The following is a 23,632-nucleotide window of genomic DNA, read 5'->3' on the forward strand; positions in this document are numbered from 1 at the left end:
GTTCAGACCTTTCACAGAGTGCAAGGACTAATTTCAACAGGACACACTGCAGTATGTTTAAATGGCAGTTCTGAGAGCGTGCCCCCACGAATGTGCTTCAGCAGAGGAGTCTGCAGAGAACCCAGTAAGGGGGAGGCTGACTGTACTCAGCGAAGGACCGTGAGTGTCTTAGGGAAGGGAGAGTCCTTGGCTCTAATCTGAACTGCATGAGGCCCCTCTCATGATGGAGTGGCACGAGTGTTCTTGTTTGTTGTTTAAAAAGTTAAAAACAAGTTGTAGGGCTGGTTGTCCCATAGTAGTCTTGCAGGCTGGCATATCATTTCAGGAACCTGATCTGGCTGTGAAAGTATCCTACAAAAAAGTGTTTTCCAGCTGCATCAGCTAAATGCTTGGTTGCCTGAGTTGCAGTGCAGGAAAACAGCCCACCTTGGTGGCAGCCTGGATTTAAATTATACTTTCTGTGGAAGTGCACTTTTTTAATTTAGGACTCACAACTGAGTCCTAAATTTTTAGCTTTTATATCAAATGTAGCTTTTATATCAAATCCCTCTCTGTAGTAGAATTCTTAGCAGTCTTCAGGCAGTCTTGTCCTGTTGTTATGGGGTGGAAGGGCGTAAGATTTTGTTTCATATTTTTTGTTTATTGTGGATTTCAAGGATTGTTGGTTGGACATTTATTTGTTTAGACTGGAAAATCAAGAAAGTTTACTCATTCCTGTAGGAAAGTTAAACCAAAGGATTTGTCTGCCCAGGAGTCCACATCTGAATAGTAACTGGCTGCACGGTATCACTGTTGGTGCTTTTTGCACCTGTTTTCTGAGAGTATGGGTATTCAGTTGTAAAACTTGTATAAAAAGCAAACAGAAAATGTAGTGGATTTGGAAGGGTAAAAAAGGTTTTTTTGTATTTTCAGAACAGCTTGAACTATTGCGAATTATCTCCATAAACTGATTTATATATCAGTGTTTTGCATTTATCATATGGAATTCATGGGCATATGCCATAAGTGTGGACAGTTCAAAGTGGTTTGATCATCCAGAGCTAAATACCTGGATTTTTGGATGTCCTTAAGATGACAAAGCTACTTGTTCACCTTTGACTTCTTGACCTTCAGGCTTTTTTTTGAATGAAAGATGCCACATTGTAAAGTTTGGGGTTCTAATTACCCTAAGCCCCTGTGATTTCCTGTTTTTTTAAGGAAGCTTTTTCTATAGTATTTCCTAAGAGCTGCTGAAGTATATAGTTAAATGTCAGTCCTGTGAATGTTTTGAACTGTAAGGTCTCTGCCTTGTTTCTTCTCCTGGAGACTGAGCAGAGATAAAACTAAGCAGGGGAGAATTCCTGCTGACCTCATTTTAAGCTCCCTGGACACAGCAGTGCATGCACTTCCCTTTCCTGCATTCCTGGTAGTAGGATCTAACCGCACAGGGCTTCATAGGAGCAGACACTGTGGTGGGCTCCATGCTGCTGTAGGAACCCTGTGCAAGATAGCATACAGAGAGTAAATCCTGCTGCCCATGTGCCACTTGCTGGCCCGTTTTTGATGGGACATTGCAGTACATGGAGCTTGAGGCTTGGGTTTTACACGAGTGCACAGACTGCATGAGTGATTTATTCAGGGAATGCTGTGATGCCAAAATGACTCTAGTGCGAGCAGGTAGTAGCATGAGAAATGTTGAGTTCCAATTCCAGTGTTTTCAGTAAAAATCCATGCCAATAGTGGGATCAGGAGGAGGTATGCAGAAACACTGAAAGGTACTGTGGTGACAGTATCCCAGAAATAAAGAGGTGAAAGGGAACTTCCTTTACAGCACTGTGAGTCAGTGCCCTGCAGAGGGACATGGTGCAGAGGCTTCCAAATGTATAGATACAAATCACTGCAGTCTAGCTGTGAGTTTGTGTAGCTCTGCTCCTTCAAGGCTTTGCTTGAGCTGAGCAACTGCAGGTGGCAGAGGTCACACCCAGCTGAACATAGCAGTTGTTTCCGCAGCTTTGTGCCTGCTTCAGATGTGCAAATTCCAGGAGACTCATTCTTTAGTAGCTGTTGAACCAAAGTCTTAACTATGGGTACAGTGTGATTTTATCTGGAGTTCTATCTTTCCCAGCATTTTGTTTCTCAGTGTTGTGTAAGCTGGAGATGATTGTGGTGTTATTTTGTGCACCAGCAGTTAAACTTTAGCTCGTGTTGCAAAGTCACAGTTGCCACACACAGGAAGAAGGAAATAACAATTTATTGTTTGAAACAGCACTAAAACCCCTAAGCTCAGAAAAAAAAACCAACCAGGTAAGATTGCAGTGATACATAAACACGTAAACACAGCTGAAACTGTCTTGGCATAGATGATGTGTGTTTAAAAACAAATTCTAAGCAAAGAGAAGTACCAATGGCTCAAGTGCACTGAGAGACTGGGAAACACACTGCCTGCCACAGGATACAAATGCCAGAGCTCACAGGGATCCAAAAATTCTTTTAAAAAAGATTTAAATGATACAGGGTACTCTGCACCTTGCTGGAGGAGCATCCAAGGAAAGAGTGCAATAGGAATGAGAGAGGTGAGTGCTCTCCCTGGACCTTGGCTGGGGGTTGGGGCCAGGCTCCTGGGCTAGACACCCTCCAGCCCTTCCTAAAGAAAGTGTGTTGGGCAGCTGCCTGGACCTTAGTGTGCTGCCCGGACAGCATGCTCCCTTACCCACCAGATCCCACACACACTGCTCCACTTCAAAAAACTTTTAACTTTTTAACTTTTAAAGCCATTTTAACATCTAAAGCCATTTTAACTTTTTAACTGGTTCTGAGCAATGAGAAAGCTGTTTATCAGCTCTCGTAGCTGCTGCCTGCAACGAAGATGGTATTGCTGTATTTCTAAATCAGTCGTGGATGCAAACAGTGTCTCTACCAGTCTTTATGCTACCAGTAACTTATGTGAAGGGAAGGGATAAGTTGAGCCAAGCCAAGCGCTCATGTGATCTTCTACATGTGTGTCACCCACTACCAGGTGCTAGAGACCAGTATTTGGGTATGAGCCAGGTGGCCAGAATTGTCAGTATAAGGAGTATTGACCTTAGAGCAATAACAGAGATGCAGAACTCGTCACATGCAGGTCTGTCCCAGTCTGGACGCCATGTGGGATCACCTGTGAACAGTACAATTCACTTGTTTTCAAGTATTACTGCACCAAGGGCAACAAATGGAAGCAGTAATTCTAGCGGTACTTACCAATGACTTTGTCGCGCTCTGCATTTTCTGGAGAGAGAAAACAAGTGAATGTAAGCAGACTTTTAAGTTAGAAACTATTTGGCTCTAACCAAAAGGGAATGAAGCGTGAGCCTCACAATGGCCTCACAAATACAGGTATGGGAAATGCATTGCTTTCCAGGAAGAAGCAAAGACCCACTGAATCTGGGAGAACCCTGCAGTGACTCTCTGGAGAGTCCCTACAGAGACTTTGCTGAGAAGTGCTTGATCACACCGTGTTGACTTCTCCTCCTACCAGTGGTTGATGCAGAGACAACTCACTCCCCTAGGTGTGCTTCCCAAGATTACTTTGGCTTCTGCCCCGTACTTTAAGATCCTCAGCCTGCAGCTAACATTAAACAGCCTTGTGAATCCGGGACTCCCTCATGTTCCTGCGGTGCTGGTGTTTTAACACTACCTTCCCACTCCTTTAGTTCATCAAAGATTGAGTGCTGGGGAAAAGCATGACCATACTCTCAGCAACCCCCAAGCAGATGTCCATAAAACAGTGCCTTGTCCTTACAGGAATTTCAGGTGGTCTCCTTCCCACCTGACACCATGCAGCCATTAAAAAGCCAAGTGCAGGTGAATCAGGTAGGCTGTCAGCCTCAGGCTGAGCATCATATCCCCATGAAGGGCTCTTGCATGTCAGCCTTGTTCTGTCCCAGTGCTTAGGGGAAAGTAGATGGCCTGGCTGATGTTCACTAGAGAGAACAGCTTTGGCAGTGCTGTGGATGCTCTCCCCCCCTGCAGCAGCATGGCAGGGGAAAGGCTTGCTTGGACCTGCACCAGCTCAAGCCACAGCTCATGCATCAGATAATAACCCAGAGCCCCCAGGACAGGACACGTGTCCCATTATCTGCTTCCTAGTTCTGCAAGCAGTAACTTTGGTGCGAGTGGAGGTGATAACACCTTAAACTGCAGCCCCCATATCTTCTGTATTATAGTCTGTAGCACATGGAAAGCAGACCCCACCCTGTCACTCACCAGGGTAGAAAACAGGCTCTTTCCACCCTCCTCCCTCCTCTCTGAGCATCATTGCCCACTTGGCTTCTGACTGCAGTTTTTCAGTCTATATTTAAGAACAGGAGAGTGCCGTGCCTGCTTCCTGTCGGTATCTTTTGTGTGCTCTTTCTGCTTAGGGAGAAGGACTGGTTGTCCTCTACTTACGACAGAGATGGTTGGTACACTGATCACCACCGCAGTCACTGCACGCTGCTCCGGTCTTGTACGGCTGCGTTGGGTAATTCCCACTGTGAAGCAAAGTAACACTGCTCTCAAACAGCCCTTGGGAGCAGAACCTACCACTAATTAGATTTTAACCTGATTTTTCCTTCACTTGTGTTGATAGAGTTTTTGGACAGTCCTGTCTGAGTGCCCTGTGCCTAAGACAGGCAGTGAAGTAGAAGAGGTTAAATGTAATGGGGCACCCTGTTGCTCAGGAACCTGGAGATAGTATTGCAAGCCTGGGAATTAAGCAGGCTCAAACGTGGGTAACTAGTGTGCATGGAAACTGTGGGGTCTCAAAGCTGGCTCTAGCTATAGAAACAAGAGCACCTTCAGTTACTGTGTGTGTACGTGTGTATTCAGTGTAGAAGACGAAATCTCTGGTGTCAGAGAATCTCCCTAGGTAGTGATTTCCTCCACTTGTTTGTAAATACTTCAGGAGTGATATGGGTCTCCCTCCTGCTCCCTCCCTCTGCCACTGGCATGACTGGCACCAACAATCTCTGCCCAGTCTCTTGGCTCGATTTTACTTGCCCATATGTCTGATACTGCACCAAACACAGCTCAATGCTTTCCTTTGCTTGGAGCATGGCCAAAACAAGATTTACAGCATGCCTCAAACTTCCCATAAACACAGGCAGAAAAAATTTTTAAGCATGCAATCTCAGCAGTGCTAAACTTCATGGTAAGACCTCAATTACTTTCAACAAGGTGAGGCTTTCGTTGCATTTTAGGAACTGAAATTGTTTATGCATCTTGCTTGGGCCCTTGGCAGAGTTGAAAAGAGTTCAGGATCATATAAAGAAAGAACTGAAGCTGCTGCTTCTCAAAAGCAAGAGCTGGATGTGACATTACTCCACTTGCTAGCATACAACGGCCCGTTTGCAGTGTCCCCACTCAGCAGGGAAGGGCCCAGCTTTAAAGCCCTCTCTAGAGCCCCTTGTCTTCCCAGAGAGCACCCTGCCTGCTTTGCTGGGTGCTGGTGAGGGCATCACTCTTCTTCCCCACAGGGTCCCTCTCAACACAGGGCAAACAATCCAGCCTGATTTTGGTCCTCTGCACAACACATTTGGGTGTGGGGCTTCTGGAAAAGCAGTTGCTATGTCACTTCAAGGGATCTGGTCAGCAGTATATATTCTTCCAAGGATGAAGCAAAGGCAAAAGGAATGCCAAAGTTTGAGATCAAGGGCTGGCCTGGTCTTGGCCCAACACTCTATGCATGTAAAGCTTTTAAAGCTGTATTTAGACTGTGGTGGCATTATTTAGCTGGAGAAGGATATCCATCCTAGCTAGATATCCTACTGACTGTGTATGAAGGACCTCTAGACCAAATTTTGAGCAGCTCAAGCCTCATGAGCAGCCCTGAGTTGCTAAGATCACAGCTGCAAGCATTGAAAACTTCAAAATTTATCAGACCATCAACCTAGAGGCTTAATTATGCAGGCATGTGTGGGAGTATCTTCAGACTTTGGGCTTGCACCTTGGCAACCATCTGTGGCTATCTTGGGACTCAGGAGAAAGGGACTGATTTTCAGATGATCACTCAGTATTTTCATGTCAGCAGCTAATATTTTACCCTTTTTACCAGTTCCCCTGCTTTTCTGGCTTCAATACATCCAGCAAATAAAAAAAGGTGGTTGGACGGAGATGTAGCTCTCTCCATTTTGGGAACCATTTCTTTCCATGAAAGACATGAATAGATAGACTAATCTAATAAAGTTGCAGGTTGTGGGATGGAAGGGGTAGGACCCTGTGAAATATTCATAGCGAAAAACCTTACGGCGGCCCATAGTTGCAGATGAAGTGTCCAGCGTTGGTTATGGAGCTGTATGCCACCCTGGGACAGAAGTGGACGGCACAGCCAACCTTGTAGCTTGTAGCCCAAACAACCTGCAAAGATAGACAGGTACACTGGTGACAAAGGCTTTGATTCAGCGTCTGAAGCATTAGGAGAAGACCTGCTCTCTGCTTTACAACATCCAAATGGGCTGAGGAGCACTCCTTGGGTAGGCTTCATGGGGAAAAGCAGCAGTGATGGATCTCAAACCCATGGTTTGGTCTGAAAAATGACTGATTGTTTTTACACTCAATTTGCCACATATTTGTTAAAACAATGCTGAAAACAGGAATAACTGGCTGTAACAGGTTGTTTTCCTTTCTTGCAAAGGAGAAGGTGAAGTTCACCTCACTGGCTTCAAGCTAATCCATTAGCTTTCTGCCTTTTCTGCCGAGAGAGAACAGTTCGAACCTGTGCAGAAAAGGCTGCATGATCTGCTACAGCTTCTATGAGGGCTGATTGCTGCTGTACTAAATCCTGCAAGGACATATAGGCAAATTGCCAGAAGGTACTGGTGTTACAGGAGGAGCAGGGAAAAGGATTGTGTCCAGACTGCAGTCCTGCCTTTTAGCATCACAGCCATGACTGAGATAATATAGAGGCAAAGGCATTACATCATTTAGTGATCCTCTGTCTATCAGAAGCCCTTTTGTGCAATCCAGCATCCTACATCCAGCTCTGAGATTAGAGTACAGTCGAATGCTGCAGTTCTGGAAAAATAAATCCCACGACAGCAGCAGAGTGGAGACAAGGGTACAGTGGTACCTGAGGGTGATACAACAGCAGCAATGACTGACGAAGTCAAAGACCCTAACAGCATAGGAGATAAACACATTCATGCCCCTGCCTCGAAGAGGAGGCATGACTCTTTCTGCTTGTGCCTCTTTGGTGGGGACAATGCTCATGCTCTTGAGGATGTTCTCAGTGCAGTGGCAGACCAGAGGCTGCTCCTGACACCAGCCATAGACAACTGCATCCCCAAGAACTGTGAAGGACTGAATCACACAACCTTCCCCATCCCAGGCAGCCACTGGCTGAGGCATATGCTGGAGATGTAGTTGTGGTAACTGCAATAATTGTGCCCAGGGAAAATTCTCTTCTCCATAGCTGGGAAGGAGGAAGAGGAATGAGGAGTTCCCTAAAAAGTAGAGATCCAAGGATACCTCCCAAAGCTGGTAGACACACACATCTTCTAGCTACAGTCACTATCACCACTGACTTCAAGTGGGAATAATCTTATTTTTTCATTCTCCCCCATGAAACTGCCTGGACTGCTCCTCTACAACACTGTGCCTTACTGCCAGATAAAGTGCATTTCACTGCAGTTTCGAGATGCTGACTCTTGCCATGTCCTTGTGAGCAAGGTCAAAAAGCAATATGCTGTCACCTCTCACAGGTTCTGCATCTAAATATCTTCTCTGCGTACAAGTACCTGCGTGTATCGTTCAGACAGCCCGACAGCTTCACTTCATCTATTCAAGTCCTAAATGCAGATGTGTATCCTTGTAGAAAATATTAAATAGCCTCAGGTGAAAATCTAACTCTAGAGCCGCTGCTGTCCTGCTCTCACATAGCTGTGGGTAGTGATTGCAGGGTTGCATGCAGTGGCACTCCTCTCCCTCACTCTGCCTTCTTTCTTTGGTAATAGTGGTTGAGCAAAATGTGCATATGATACTTGCAGAACTGCAGACATCTCTTTTTGTGATGGTATTTCCCCAGCCCTTGGCAAGTGGAGGCTGCCTGCCAGAGCTGGGACCTCATCCCACCAAGCACTGAAGTCCATAGCCACTGCCTGTTTTTTGGCCACTGCTTGGCTAAATCTGACTGGTTGATGGCTGTATTGTTTTCTTCCTGAAAAAAACCCAACAACTTCCATATTTAAAATAATAATACAGTGACTCTTCTTCTCTCATATATGGGAACATAAGAACATCTTGTGCACACAAACATAAAGTAAGACTACAGCTTGAAGAAGTTCATTGAATCTTGAACAGAAATGCAGAGTTTCTGTGTCAAAATGGCAAAGCTGGTTCACGGTTTAGATGGAGAAATGCAATGCCTACCTGTGTATAGTGGCCGCATTCTCTGCTGCACTTATTGGTGTTATAAGTGTAAAATCTGACCTCGCTGTGCCATGAGGTGATGGCTCCTTTCACAGTAAAGGCAGGAAGTGAGCCAGTCCAGAGGTTTTCTCCAGCACGGGGAAATCTGGGGTGAACTTTCCCTGGCTCTTTGAGGTATATATTATGTTTAAATAAGCATTTCTTTGCCCAACCTTTCGCAGTCTTTGCCAAATCTGGATCCCAACTCTGCAAAATAAAGAGATTTAAAAATCTTGGTTATATTAGCACTTTATTTGCAATGCAGTAATTCAGAGCAACTTCCAGGAAAAGCTATGTCTTAGCATACGTGCTTTTGGTTCATTTGTTCTTTGCTTCTGCTGAGACTTACAGACCTACATGGTAAATTGGCTTTTAGGTTCATTTTGGATTTGCACTTAGTTACTCATTAAACTTGAGGAAGTTTTTGGGGTGGTGTGTAATCTTGGCTGACTGGTTTGTTGGACACTAAGAGCTGTATGTCAGTCAAATACAGTGTTAGTGGCACAATGTGCATTTCAGGGCTGTGCCAGCCATGAGAGAACATTAATGTAAATTAAAGAGTGAATTTATATGAAATCTGGAGAGTGAGGGTTATGCTTACCATACTAATCAGGCAGGAGTCTTGTGTAGCCTCATGTATTAAGGCCACTGCTTGCAGGTCACTTCACAAGCACACTGGGATTTTGGGGACAGTTTAAACTCAACCCCTTGGTTAGCATCTTTGTGTTTGGCAGCTTCAAATGTTAGTGCTGAATTCATATTTGTGGAATGACTCATTCACTTGCTATTCAATCCTACAGAAAATGATTATTTAGGCAATTGAGTCACATAAATGTCTTTTGTTTGCACTGGAGGTGGTGTCTGCTCTTGCTGAGTTTTCTTGGGCAAACAACTTGGTTAAGTGATTACAGCATTGTACCTCCTGGAAGATACAGTACCACAAGTGTGTGCCTGTAGTTCTAGATATACTTTGTGTTTCAAAAATAAAGTTGTCCAGCACTGCTGAACTATTTTGAAGGTTTTTTTAAATAACATTCTTTTTATTTGTCCTTTTCTGAATTACTTAAAATATCTCACTTGCTTCTGCAAATGATGGAATTGTAATTGTTTTGAATTGATCAGTAGCCATGACAAGGGAAAAGGTAGACTGTAAATTTGTAATTGGTAGATCTTTTTTTTGTAGAAATCTAACAAAGGTAGGTTGTTAGATTTTATGGCTATGTTTTACATAAATAACTTTCTTTGTACCATAGATAAGTCTGAAACAACGTGTATTGTTTGTGCTACCAATCAGTATTTAAAAATCACAGGATCACAACAAAATGCATCTACAGAGATTTGAAAATATTCTGTAACCTATGTCTTCTACTTCTTCCAATGGCTAACATTTCTGGGGGGGTGTATTTTCCCACTGTGTTGGGTTGACCCTGGCTGGATGTCAAGTGCCCACCAATGTCACTCTGTCAATGCCCTCCTCAGCTGGGCAGGGGAGGGAAAATACAACAAAAGGCTCATAGTTCAAAGTAAGAACAGGGAGAGATCGCTCACCAGTTACCACCATGGGCAAAACAGATCCAACTTGGGGAAATGAAATGAACTTATTATAAATCAAATCAGAGTAGGGTAATGAGAAATAAAACCAAATCTTGAAACACCTTCTCCCTACCCCTCCCTTCTTCCAGGGCTTCACTTCACTTCTGACTTTCCTCTCCCTCCTCCCCCCCAGCAGCACAGGGGGACAGGGAATGGGCATTGCAATCTGCTCGTTGCATGTTGTCTCTCCCACTCCTTCCTCCTCAGGGGAAGGACTCCTCACACTCTTCCCCTGCTACAGCATGGGGTCTCTCCCACAGAAAACAGCTCTCCACAAACTTCTCCAATGTGAATCCTTCCCATGGGCTGCAATTCTTCATGAACTGCCCCGGTGTGGTCCCTCCCACAGGCTGCAGTCCTTCAGAAACAGACTGCTCCAGTGTAGGTCCCCTGTGGGGTCACAAGTCCTGCCAGCAAAGCTGCTCCAGTGCAGGCTCTTGTCTCCATGGGGCCACAGGCCTTGCCAGGACCCTGTTCTAGGGTGGGTTTCCCACTGGGTCACTGGCTCCAGACATCCACCTGCTCCAGTGTGGGGTCCTCCAGGGGCTGCAGATGGATCTGTGCTCCACTGTGGACCTCCATGGGCTGCAGGGGCACAGCTGTCTCACCATGGTCTGCACCATGGACTGCGGGGGAATCTCTGCTCTCGCACCTGGAGGATTTCCTTCCCCTCCTTCTCCACCGACCTTAGTGTCTGTAGGGTTGTTGTTCTCCTCACATATTCTCACTCCTCTCTTCTCTGGCTGCAATTGCTTGTGCACAACAGTTTTCCCCTTCTTAAATGTATTATCTCAGAGGCACAACCACAGTGGCTGATGGGCTTGGCCTTGGCCAGTGGCAGGTCATTCTTGGAGCTGGCTGGCATTGGCTCTGTTGAACAAGGGTGAAGCTTCTGGCAGCTTTCCACAGACGCCACCCTGTAGCCTCCTTGCTACCAAAACCTTGCCATGCAAACCAAATACTAACCACAAAACTAACACATAAATAATTTGCCTAGGAAATCAGTATATCAAATATTAAAAGTAAACTTGGGGCAGGGGCTTTTATTTCAAGTGAGCAGTTGGTGTTTCCTTAGATGATAACTTTCAAGATCCTGATGAAAGGTGTATGATAGTGTTGGATGCACCTTAGTGCTTCATGGTCTTTTTTTTTCACATTCTATTTTTTAAGAGCCTACACATCTCTTTTCCCCTTCATCCTATAAAAAGTTTAAAGTTCCATAAAGGTATACGTATATAAACGTAAGTTAATAAGTTTAAATATACTTTCCATTTTTGTGTGAATGCTTAACTTGGCTGACAGTTGAAAAGCAGTGTACAGAAACTGATAGTTCAGAATGATCTTCAGTTTAACTGTAGTTATACTCCTTATTTGCTTATAATACTGCACTTATGCAAAAAGATTGGACTAAACAGCATGGGGAAAAACGCACAGGACAAGAATGTCTCACTGCTGTTTACTTACAATGTACTTACAATTATTTTCACTCACAAACTGCTTCTCAGTTTTGGTTTTGTAATGAGCTGCTTGCTGATTTAGGGAGGAAAAATTGAATGTATAACATATGATAAGTGGTGCAAGGCAGCAGTAAGTCAAAGGAAACTGTCGTCAAGTCCTGATGAAACTGGTGAGACTCTTTGTACTAATTTTGAGGAGCCTCAGAACAGACCTAAGCTGTGCTTTGGGTACATGAGAAAGGACTCACATTTGTCAGGTAAAAAAATTTTCAGATCAACATTCTCATTTTATAATACATGTATTACAAATATTGATGGTTGGGCTTTGTTACTTGCAGTTAAAGGAATTTCTGTCTTGTATTTTCTTTTAAAAACTAGTTTTCCAAAACATGGAAATGCCCTGAATTCATGGTCTTAGTTTTTACATATCTAGGTGGGCACTTATCTACAGCAAACAGAAGTTCCCCGTGACATAAAGGAGCCATCTCCTTTTCCTCCTTTTTGAAGTGCTAAAGGCCACTAAAAGTGAAGAAATATGCTGTTTTCTATTCCAATGCTTTTACTTTCATTATAGATTTTATCATGTCTCGTACTGCTTTCTTCACATTAAATTGTTCCTGGGAGAGGTCATATTAAAGACTAGTGGTTTTGCCGTGTTTTAAAAGAAACTTACCATGATTTAGTTTTTGGTTTAGATGTAATTTATTTATTTGTTTCTTAAGCTGCTTTCCCCCCCCCCCCCCAGATTTCAGTTCTTTACTTTTTCAAAAGGAGAAAGTAAGCCCAATTTAAAAAGATGAATACTGCTCTTCTAACACATCCTAGCAACAGTTTGTTGGTGTAGGGCCAGTGAAGAAATGCAAAAAATAAAAGAGTCCGAAGCAACATGTACTGGAAGTTCAGCATGCCCAGCTGAAGAAAGCTGAAGTAAAAGATGCATCTAGAAGAGAAACTAAATTATTTCCTGTCAGGTATGAAATCCAAGCTTGACCGCTGCTCACTTACCTCTCCCTAGTGGGCACTTGTCTTTTAGTGTTTGACAACCAGAAATGGAAAATGAACTTTTTTTTTTTTAATGTCAGTTGGGGTGTTGTTAATTACAGTTGTGGTTATGTCCTATTCTGGTGGTGATCATGTGAGATGGTATGGAAAAGGAACAAAACAAAAGGCTGGAATTAGGATAATGGCTATGGTCCACTTGAGAGATTTGTGGAGCTTATCCCAAAAAGAAACACTATCTTTTGCATGGTAGCTGCAGATATCACTCCCTTATGTGTCCAGGGAGCAAGGAGGGGGCAGAGCAACCTGGAACCTGATGCCCCTAGCGCTTACTCCTGTTGCTTTTGGGCTTTTCCTGCAGCCCCAGCACCAAGGAACAGCTCTGTTGGCTCAGCAGGTAAGAGCCTTGCACAGAAAGCCTTGTTTGGCAACACAGTCTCTGTCCTTGCCGACTGAAGCATGAAAGGGTGTGCTTAGGTCTGCACATAAATCACACCTCGGGCTGTTGAGCTGCGTGAGGTGTCTCGGAATGAGGAGGCTTTTCACAGCACAAAACAACGTTAGGGGGAGAGCTGAAATCCTGGGTTTCGAATGAGGAATTTAAGTCATGGCAAAACCATACACACACCCGATCACATAAAGCCACCTGATAATTAGAGCTTTTTTCCTCTGCTTTAAAAAGTAGTCACTCATGTCCCTAGGAGGTTGGCTTTTTTCCTTTTATTTTCTTATTTTTTGCATTTGATCAGAAAATAATCTTTGAGAATCATAAACACCATCACAATGCTACACACTTGGACATAAGTTATGAAGATCCCCTTACCATGTAGAGCATGTTGCTGGCTGGTGGATCCACTCCAGACCGGAATCTGTTATGGGTTTGCACACATTCCTCAATAAACTTTGGATCTTCAATATCAGGCAACGTCGATGGTTCATAGGAGTCAGAGAAATGACAGAAGAGCAGTAAAGCCAGAACACAAGCAGAAAATCTGCTTGTCATTGAGAGAGAAGATAGACGGTGCAAGCAGTAAGTCACTGCCATGGATTCAGCATCACCCCTCTGCCTCGGCCTTCTAAGCGGTGGCAAAACGGCGCGTCCTCTCCCTAAGTATCTTTTATCCCGTCCCTCATTAGCATGGGAGGGGAGGGGAGGTGTGGTTTCAGTGCCTCAGTATCACGAGCTGCGAGGGTGGGGGGGTTTGGGCAGTGCACACGGTCGGGTCCCAATTCGGGCGTTGTCGAGAGCCTACTCTGGGAGTCGTACGAGGCAAGTACCCCTAAACCAAGTGTCCTGTGCGTGACCCCACTTCTTGTGCTTGTGCAGTCGTTCACTGGGCCGTATAACACACCGCAATGGAACGCTGCAGCGAGGAGTATCTGTGTCGAGCCTGCCCCCGCAGGGCCAGAACTGAGACTTAAGTTCCTTTTTGCGGTTTGGGCACAGGCGCCCGTGAAGTTTTCTGCGAGCTCCACCACCGAGCGCTTATTACGGCATATACTGCAAATGTGATTAACCCTGTCCTTACAGTCATGCCTTTCAGCATCTGGTCTTCCAGCTTTGAGGCAGAGTGTTGCAGCTGTACGAGGTGGTTTTAGCTCCACCAGCAGCGTTTTGCTTTGGAGGCTTATGGGCTGGACTTATCTTAGGCATGGTAATTGAATATGGCATTAGTCAGAGGAAACGAATCATTTCGAGAACGTTGCTATGAGAATAAGGAAATTAAGCTACAAGTTCACTTCAAAGCTGTGGCAGCCGTGCCTCTGTCTTGTTTTCTTTTTTCTTTAATTGTGGTGGGCAAGCTTCTCTCATGTCCTTCGGGCTTTCTTGTTATGGTTTGTTTGGCCCCAGTCATCCCTTTTTGTAGCAATAACTACGGATTGCAGAAGAGTTTTGGTTAAATTTTTGCTTTTGATGAAAATAAATGCTGTTAAGGCTGTTGCTGTTTCTTTCTTTCTTTTTCTTGCATATTTTCTTGGTGATGTTTTTATACTTTTATATTGTTTTATTTCTACAGATAACCCAAACAGCTACCTACCTCCTTTCCATTGCAACCAAATTGTTCTAAAATAAGGCTGCCACTTCTTTTTCTTTCTTTTTCTTCCTTTCCTTTCCTTCTTTCTTTCCTCCTCCCTTTCTCCCTCTTTCCTTCTTTCTTTCCTCCCTTCTTTACATCAGTCATTCAGTGTTGTTTCAATCTAATACATCCGAAGGGATATATTAACAAGAACCTCAGCTGGGGCTCATTTTTATTGTGGGATATCATGAGTGTTCAGAGCTGCAATGTGGCTTAGAATTTCAGTCACTGTGTTCTTAAAACATTAGGACAAAGATAAAGGAGGAGAAACAGCTTTAAATATTGATAGCACAATTATGCATTGCTAATATTGGTTAGTATCTCTAAGATTGAAAGATAGGTTTGTTTCCCTTACTAACAAATGTATATTGGAACAGTAGGGGTCGAGGGCTAAATAGCTCTTAAACTGAATCCATCAAAGGTTTAGGCTTTTAAAATGAGGCTGAGATCTTCCATTTCTAAATCACAATCTGTCCTGGACCCATTTCATCTTCTGTTTCCTGTTTTCCTCCCTGCTCCCCCCATCTTCCCCTTTGTGAAAGGTCAAGATTTTGTCACCATCTCACATCCTAAAATTAAGCTCTCCTCATTGACACCCCACCTTAATCCTTGCTCCATCAACTTCCCCTGGTATTCTTCTAGCTATGGAGAACAAAGCTTAACTCTGAGAGGAGAAGAACAGAACAGTACAACTGACAATAGAGTAACTTTAATGGACACTGACACACGTAGGCTAAATATAGTAAAGGACAAGCTTTTCTTCTGCTCATAAAAAGTAATATATACAGTTAAATCTCTGTTATCTGGGGAAAATTGTGTCTGAGATAACTGAAGGTTAATGGAGATGAGTTATTACCTTTTTTGGATACAGTGTGCCACTTCAGACATGTCTTTGTGATGGCCAGGTTTCCGGGAGGCTTGTTAGCACATATAGTAATAGATAGTGTATGTGGTCCCTCTAGCAGTGAGCTAGCCTGGAGCCAGAGCTAAGAGGCTCGTACAGACATGGGAACGTGTTGCAGCTATTGCCAATAAATTAATAATATTAACTTTATGACTAGCCACTTATATCTTGCCTTGAATAAGGAAGCAGCCTTTCCTACGCTGGATAAACATCACAGGGATAATGGAGAGATGATCAAGTGTTTTTTTTAAATGTGTGCAATTGTCTAACAGTAATACAGCAGTAGGATCGCTATCAGTATCTTAATTGACCATTACTAATAAAAAAATGTGTGTGGAAATCGCTTTTGTACTAAAAGAACAGCACTAGCACTCAGTACTAGAAACAGTGGCCTTAAAATTAAAACACTAAGTATTGGTCGCAAGAGGGACATGGATGCTCAGCAGGTGGAACGTATTTTGGCACAGGAGGACTGGGGATGCAGGGCCACAGTGGCTGGGGCTGGGGCTGTGTATCCCAGTCTAGATACCAGTTGGCATAATCTAAAAGTCAGTGAAGAAACAGGTGTTAAGACCCATCAAACTTAGACATACTTATAGAAAAGCAATTAAGAACAATTTGATACATACTTATCAGCTTCTCTTGGTCTGTATTTTCTGGAAAGAGATCAGAAGAGGAAAGAAATGTGAGTATCATTCAGTGGTAGGTCGTAATGTCCTATTGTATCTGACTTGTTAAAATATTTAGAGCTGGACTGCAGTCCAAAAAAATCCATTAAGAGCTTTTAACTATCATGGAACACCTTTGATTCAAGAGGTTTCTCTGTATTTGTTCTGCTGTTATTCCAGGTGTGCTGGATCTTTGGTCTAAGCAAGTAAGTTTGTTCTTGTGTGGTAGCTTTTTTAATTAAACATTGTTTTTAAAATGGCAAGACATTAAAACACTGGTAGTCTGAATTTTACCCCTTTACTGTGAACTTCCATTCATAGAAATGATTCATATTGTGCATGTGGTCCTTTCCAGCTATGCAGCACTGCTGGAGGGAGTGGAGAAATGACATGAACTGACTGGGGTTACATCCCTCAGCTAACTATACAGCCTTTTACCTTATGTATTCCACTGAACAAGCTGAGACCTACCCCATAGCTTGTTCTGATATCCACTATATTTGCAGGAAGCTCTGCTTTCCAGCCCAGATATTACTATTCCTACTCTTCAAACCCTGCTATAGCAAATGAAGATCAGGTATCTAAATGGATGTCTTGGCAAATCCCTTTATTCAACACGTTCTAGATTGGAAGAAACAACAGGAGATGATAGATTTCCAACAAATCCTGTTCTGCAGATTGGCTGCTCTGGCACTTTTTAATACCAAACAGCTTCCCTGTATGAAACCTGACCTGACATAAAACAGATTACTCTCTCTCTTACAAAGAGGTAGATAAAGCTGAACTGAACCGAACACTGTTTTTTGCAATACAGCCCTTTGCTCTGGCTGAAGTTGAGAGTAGCAATCTTTTGCTAAATAAGAATTTCCCTTCACATTATTAAAACTGAACAATACTGGAAAAATGTTTTTTCTATTTCCTGCAAAGAAGAGCACATATAGTACAGAAATCATTAACTGAAAGGAAAGAATAGCACAATGCAAATGAAGAATGAGCTAAATCAGCAGCCCAATCTATAGTAATTTCAAGCAGATCACAATCACCATCTCATCATGTGAAACATATGGCTGCTGGATTCACTTTAGATTGAAATGTGTTGTGAACTCTCACACAGTCTCTAATGAACTTTGCATCCTCTGTGTCAGGCAAGGAATATTGTAGATAAGCATGAAAGCAAGTGAAGAAATCCAATAAAAACAATGCTGCAAATAAAAACATTATTTTCATAATTCTTCAATTTTTTAATAAGTTTTTATATGGAAAATCTCTTAGGTGGAGATGATACCAGCAAGCAGTTCTTCAGAGGTTGTCCTCTGGGTGTGGAAGCACTTGAAAGTGTCAAAATAGCAGGAAGTGAATATAAATTGCTTCATCAAGTACAGCTCTGACATCATAGCTGGCTGCCAAAGGGTAAAGCATGAAACAGGCATCTGCCATGCATATTAGCATGGAGCAACACTCCAAGTATACTTCTGCCTTTTCTTTGTGTGCCCCATCCTGGTTGACTGCCAAACCATCATGTGATTGTAGGTCTTATCTGAAGAGATGCTGCAGAACAGCTTTCTTAAAACCTGCATTAACCATAAAATTGTAGCTTTGACAAAATACAAATCTGCTGTTCAGCTGATTTTCCAATAGTATTGCGTAGTCATATCAGCCTAGTTAAAATTACATTGCAGGACATTGCTTCCATGTCAAAATTACTCAAGGAATAAGCAGAATTAGAAAATCTGCATTCCAGCAGGAGAAAAAAGAAGGTTCCTGAACAGCAGCTTGCTGCAGAACAGACCTTCTGACCTGGTTTGGTGTGTAACAAAAGTACAATTTGGAAATCCTAAGCTTGAGTATGTGTTGATACTGTCCTTCCTTAGCTATTTGCCATTACCTGCTAACCTGAAATCACTAGAGGAGCTTTCTGTGCTCCTGGAGAGCAGCTAGCATTCCTAGTATAACATTCCAAGACTGATTGGGGCTGTAGGATGGTATGTGTTGGAATTTGTATTGTCTCACCGACTGTTCTACGAGCTGGTTGGTTTTTTTTTTTATTTCAAACCTAAACCAAATTGTACAAACATGCAAGAGCATAGGTTAAGGTCTTGTAACATGGTTTTAGGTAGGTTTACAGAGAAAATTCCTTGCAAACAGATTGTAAAATATGTTAATGGGTCTCATTCCCTGCTCAGTTTTGCAGGTCAAGCCTTATCCTGCTGAACACTTGTGGAAAGTATCATTCTGGTCTTGCCTTCCCTATTTGCACGATGGCTTTTCCGTCTTAAATAATACCCTTGATTTGCTTCAGAGAGTCTTGTCACAATCCATACACCTAATTCAGATAGGCTGAGGGAGCTGTAGTCCTCAACCACCATCACAGCTATACCTATTTAGGCTATTAATAGCAGGCATATAATTAAATATTTCTCTGTTTATGGATGTCCATGCATTACTAACTCTCCACACTCTCCTCTTAGTCCTGTCATGATTTGTTGACCTATTTCATTACGATAGGAGGCAAAAAAGTGGGTGTGTGGCCTTCTGGTGTTTTTGGATCCTCTGGGAGAGAAATAAAAAGGTTGCCTACAATTATTCTTGCTGGACAGGCTTAATACAGCCCTTACTTATGAATAGCCCTCAGAGGCACAAGAGAGCTGGACAGAGAGGAAACTGAACATATACTAGCATCTGCTTTTCATTTACAATACTTTCCTATGCTTTAAAATTCTTCCAATAAGATCACCGTAATTTTCTAAACTGCTTCAAAAAGAGCAAGCCAAAGTGGTCAGTGGGAGTAGACTGGCCACTCTACCTTTCTCCATGGGCACAGCAAGCTGTGTGCAAGGTGCTTTTGGTCCTGTCATGTCCTTGATGAAAAGATGCATGAGGCCTTAAGAAGCACCTCAAACTCATCTCCCTTGGCAATTAAAGAGAAGCAGGAGGTGAAGCACACACCCTGTCACAACCCCAGTCCAAGGTGGTCATCACACTTGCAGCGCAGAGAGCTCTGATCACTTGACCTGTTTCTCTGTACCAGAAACTGCTTGTGAGCATTTCTCCTACTGAAAATTACCTTGAAATTACGTTTACTAGAAATTATGTTTTCTCTCCCTCCCCCTCTCCCTTCCTCTCTTCTCTCTTTTCTCTTTTCTAATAATACCCATGCAGTCTGTGAGAATCTAGCCTTTGGTCAGCTAGACTTAATGTAAACCCATGACTATATTACAACTACATGCAATTTACACAAAAAATATCACACTAAAACTGAACCATTAATTTAACAGTTCAGTGATCTTGTAGTTACATATTCATGTGTTTGAAAATTTGTGCTTGAAAAATGAACTGAGATCCTCATGCAGTAGGAAATTTTGACGTGTCCAGGGTACTCCAGGTTATAAAATGCTTTCCTGCAGCGCTGACTCTGGCTCCATCTAGTGATTCTATCTATAATTAAAGCAGAAGTCCAGCCTGCCCTTGAGCATCTATGATGTTTTCCAAAAGAGAGTAATTATCTCTTGCCAGCATTAAGCAGTGGATCTTGAAAATTAGGTTTTGGGATTTGGATATCACAATACATTTGTCTGGACAATACAAGCATCGCTTGTCCTTGCATAGATTTCAAGTGAAATTTAGCACAATGAGCTGCGTATGGACAGGAAGCTGTATAGCCCCATGATTTTGAAAAATGCCCCATGTTTACATCCCACTTTCTCACCTCTCACCTGCTTTCAGTTTAAAATGCCTGGAAAAATAAAATGTCAGATTCTTAATTTTTCCCTAATGTACTATTCAGACAGAGGATTAAAAGCTGGTGGATTACAGTCTATTACAGATATCCAAGCTGCCTGGGAATCTATAAAATTACACTTAATTTTGTCCTCAAATCATCAACTTCCCCACAGAGTATTGTTACTTGTGCTGGGGAGAGAATGTTTGACCTTGACTTATACTAGGTTCAGCTGAACAAATGGGATGGATCTGCTGGGTTTTTTTATTCTGTGCACAGGATTAGGCAGCTGCAAGATCACTTGGCCTTCCAGACCTGTCAATAAACTAATACTCTGACATGCATTGCTGCTTCTATTACACAATGTCACCTCAAGGCAGAAAACAGATTATGTAAAAGGACGGAGGTGGTATTGGATTTCCACAAAAATTATTTAGTAATAAACTACTTTGTAATTATTAAAAGCTAAAAAATCTTACCATTATTTTGTAATAATGAGGCTGTAAACAGCCTCACAGTTAACAGAGGAGGTATGTGACTGGACCGGAGATACTTTTACTGTAACTTTGAAGTGATCTGGCTGAGTACTCCTATAAACTCAAGTCTGAAAGCTTTGGCACTGCATATTTTTAGACTAACAAGTGTTATCTGCCAGACTTAAAAGAAGATGGTTTATTATTACTTACAGTTTGGGCATCTGCTTTTTCTTGAGAGATTCTTCTTGTACCTTCTGCACGTGACTAACCAAACTGTACTGAATTCAGGTAAAAAGTGTTTAATTGTATACTAGAAGATCTGGATAATAATACATTCCACTTCCAGAAAACATACAGATATAGTGTCTTTACTCAATATCTCAGTATCTCTCCAATACAAAGGGTACAGGCCTCAGATGCACAAACTGACTCGAACATCCCCAGAAGTTCCAATTCTTCAGTTATAACTGCAAGAAGCGGTTGTGTTCTTCAAACATAACCTTTTTTTTTTGGAAAGGATCTTAATGTTTCATGTGGTGTTATCTGACTCCTGGATTAAGGACTAAGCATTTCAGAGGCCTTCACATACAATTTTTGAGATTTCCACCATTTTGAGATGACAGTGTTGTGGCTCTTTTAACAGGTCTGCACTGCCTATCCATTTGATTCACAAATGTTACCCATTTTCAATTTTGTGTCTGAGCCTTCAAGAACATAATAGCTCCTGGATCTTTATCAATTCTAATGACATGGGTACTTTTAAACTTTCATTGTTTAACGTGTACTCTGCTTGTTTTTTCAGTGATTAGTTTGCTTTGTAATTTTCCCTGAAATATTGCCTGAAATGCATGAACTTTTTGATATGACTTAACTACATATAACAAGAAAGGAGCAAGCAATATTAAAAAGAGGAAAGAAACTTTAGAAGTGAACATCACTCCAAGAGAAATGAGCAAACCCCTCCAGAATTCTATACAGACAAGGTTGAATTGCAATTATTAAAATTTAAAAAATACCTTGCTAAGTAATTTTTATAGGTTATTGTGTCACAGAAAAAAAAGAGAAATACTGTCCTAAGATGCTGTCTAGTTCTAGTCTTCTAAAGATTAACTGCCCAATAAACAGCAAAACTTAAACCCTTCAGTATTGCTTTTGAGTTTGTTACAGGCAGAACAAGGGGCAGAGAAACACTTGCAGAGAAAAAAGTGAGAAAAGATATAAAAAGAGCTGCAAAGAAAATGCTCTGTAAATGATTCTGGTAACTTTAAGTATTTTCATTTCACAGTCCAAAGTCTACTAAAAAAGAATCTCACAGCTACCATTGTGTCTGGTAACAGTTTCTCTCTAAGTACACTGTGCAGTATTTTCATCTGTCATTTACACAGAGAGCAGTCTAAGCATCTTTGAACACTGAGATAAGAAATTTAGGAGTTGCTTTTACTAGACAAGATCTACTTGACATTGAAATTATTATCTGTTTTAGATCAGTGAAATATTATGTGTTTGCTCATAGATGAAACTAATTCTACTGCAAAGCTTATTTTTTGAGCATGGGAATGAATACTTAAATTTAAAATAGTAAGTGTTCAAAGGAAAGCTTTAAAGTCTCAGCAGAATTAAGTGTCTCAGAATTACCACTGAAAAATCAGAAATAATAAATTTTGTTGCCGATGTACTTTTTTTTCTTTTTCTTTATTGTGAGATTTGTAAAGAATACAATTTACTTTGGCTGGATTTTCTCTTCTGCCAACATTTCTACTGAGGAATACCCACAGACATTCTGCAATGACTCTGATTACTTTCAACAGCATCTCCAGACTTAAAGAATTCTGAACTGTGTGGCTTGGCGACTAGAGAACTGGAAAATATTATTTTATAAAGTTCATGTAGTACTGATACAATAAAATGAGGAATGAGGCTTTCATTGAGGTCAATTATTGTGGACAAGAAGAGCAGATTATTATACAAGATACTGAGGTGAACCAGTGCAGGGGTAACACAGTACAGTAATTTTTTGAGCTTACAAAAGATAGTAAGCTGTTATTTGCTGCTGATCACATATGCAACTCTGTATTATTTACAGCTGCTGCTGATTTATCTGGCAGGCACTATACAGGGCATTTTACCAAAGGTAACCCTTACCTGAATGTAATGACCACAAACCTTAGTACAGTTCTGCACTGTGAAAATTTAGAATCTGAGCGCATCATACCACAGTTTAATGGCATCAGCAACATTTTATGCTTCATGACTTCTAACCCAAATATTCTCTCCAACAGGTGTGAAATTAGGATGGCATTGATATTTCTTACTTAAGCATACGTTATGTTCAAAAATGCATTTATTTGTCTGTGCCCTTGCAGTATGTGCCAAAGCTCCATCCCAAGTCTGCAAAAACATGAAAGGTGAAATAGTTGCGCAATGTTAAGTTACAACCAGGTCTTAAACAATCAGATAAAACCAGTCAGCAGTAAAGCACATACACTGCAGTTTCATAGGGAAATGCTTTCCCTTGTTTAGGCAAGTACCTATTTTATTTTAATTGACTTTTCCTGTTGCAGCACAAAAATATGAACTTATTTCATTAGACAAGTTTTTTCTCCTTTCACTGTTTAAAATTAACTTCATACGAGCACTTGCTAGCAACTGAAAATATGTTTGAATTGCACTTTTATCTTCAGGTAAGGAATTACTGTCACGTTAATTGAACATGAAACTTTGGTTTTGTTTTTTTTGTTGTTGTTGGACAGGTCATTAAGGATTTCTATTTGATTAATAGAAATTAATTCAAAGTACAAATACACAGATACTATAAATTTGACTGTATAAATATTTTAAGTATTTTTAAGTGAGCCTCTGGAAACTAATAAATATTTGGTTCTCCTATGATAAAGCTTTAAATACACATCACAACATTTTACAAAGATGCTTCATGAGGTAAACATGCCAATACTTGGGCAGTAACTCATTCTGCTGCCTCCTCCTTCTTTGCAGCTTCTGATTCTGGAATGTGAATGCTTTTTGGTGTTTGTCTTCCAGTCATGACTGTTTTTCAGCAAGTTTCTTCTACCATTAAAGTACTTAATTTGATGTCTTAATAAAAGATGCTTTGGTTTATTGCCTATGTTTACAAGTGTTCGTGCTTCAGTTTGCTCTTAGTTTTTTTGTGGATCTTACAGTCCACTGGCTGCTGATAATCTTTTCTCCCCAAGGCCTTTAGTTTTTGCTCACCATATTTCTACATGCATACTTGTAGTCATAACTTTTTTCTGGTTTTCCTATCCCTGATTATTAAAACTGGGTGTGGTGTTTTTCACCAACTTCTTCACTTAAATCATA

The 23,632-nt window shown here is 41.7% G+C and overlaps 1 protein-coding gene across 1 annotated transcript; it reads right to left on the bottom strand.

Moving 5' to 3' along the window:
* Window positions 1–2,207: 2,207 nt before the first annotated feature.
* GLIPR1 (GLI pathogenesis related 1) lies at window positions 2,208–13,618 on the bottom strand. Its single transcript, XM_051795932.1, has 6 exons — window positions 13,273–13,618; window positions 8,362–8,607; window positions 6,242–6,351; window positions 4,405–4,487; window positions 3,217–3,243; window positions 2,208–3,133 (listed from the first exon to the last, which is right to left on the bottom strand). Exons 1-6 carry the CDS (start codon window positions 13,492–13,494, stop codon window positions 2,982–2,984), a joined length of 840 nt encoding a protein of 279 aa, XP_051651892.1. The 5' UTR covers window positions 13,495–13,618; the 3' UTR covers window positions 2,208–2,981.
* Window positions 13,619–23,632: the final 10,014 nt, after the last annotated feature.

Source organism: Manacus candei, unplaced genomic scaffold, assembly GCF_025592945.1.
Source record: "Manacus candei isolate 608988 ecotype Guabito, Panama unplaced genomic scaffold, ASM2559294v1 h1tg000043l, whole genome shotgun sequence".
In the NCBI taxonomy this organism is placed as follows: domain Eukaryota; kingdom Metazoa; phylum Chordata; class Aves; order Passeriformes; family Pipridae; genus Manacus; species Manacus candei.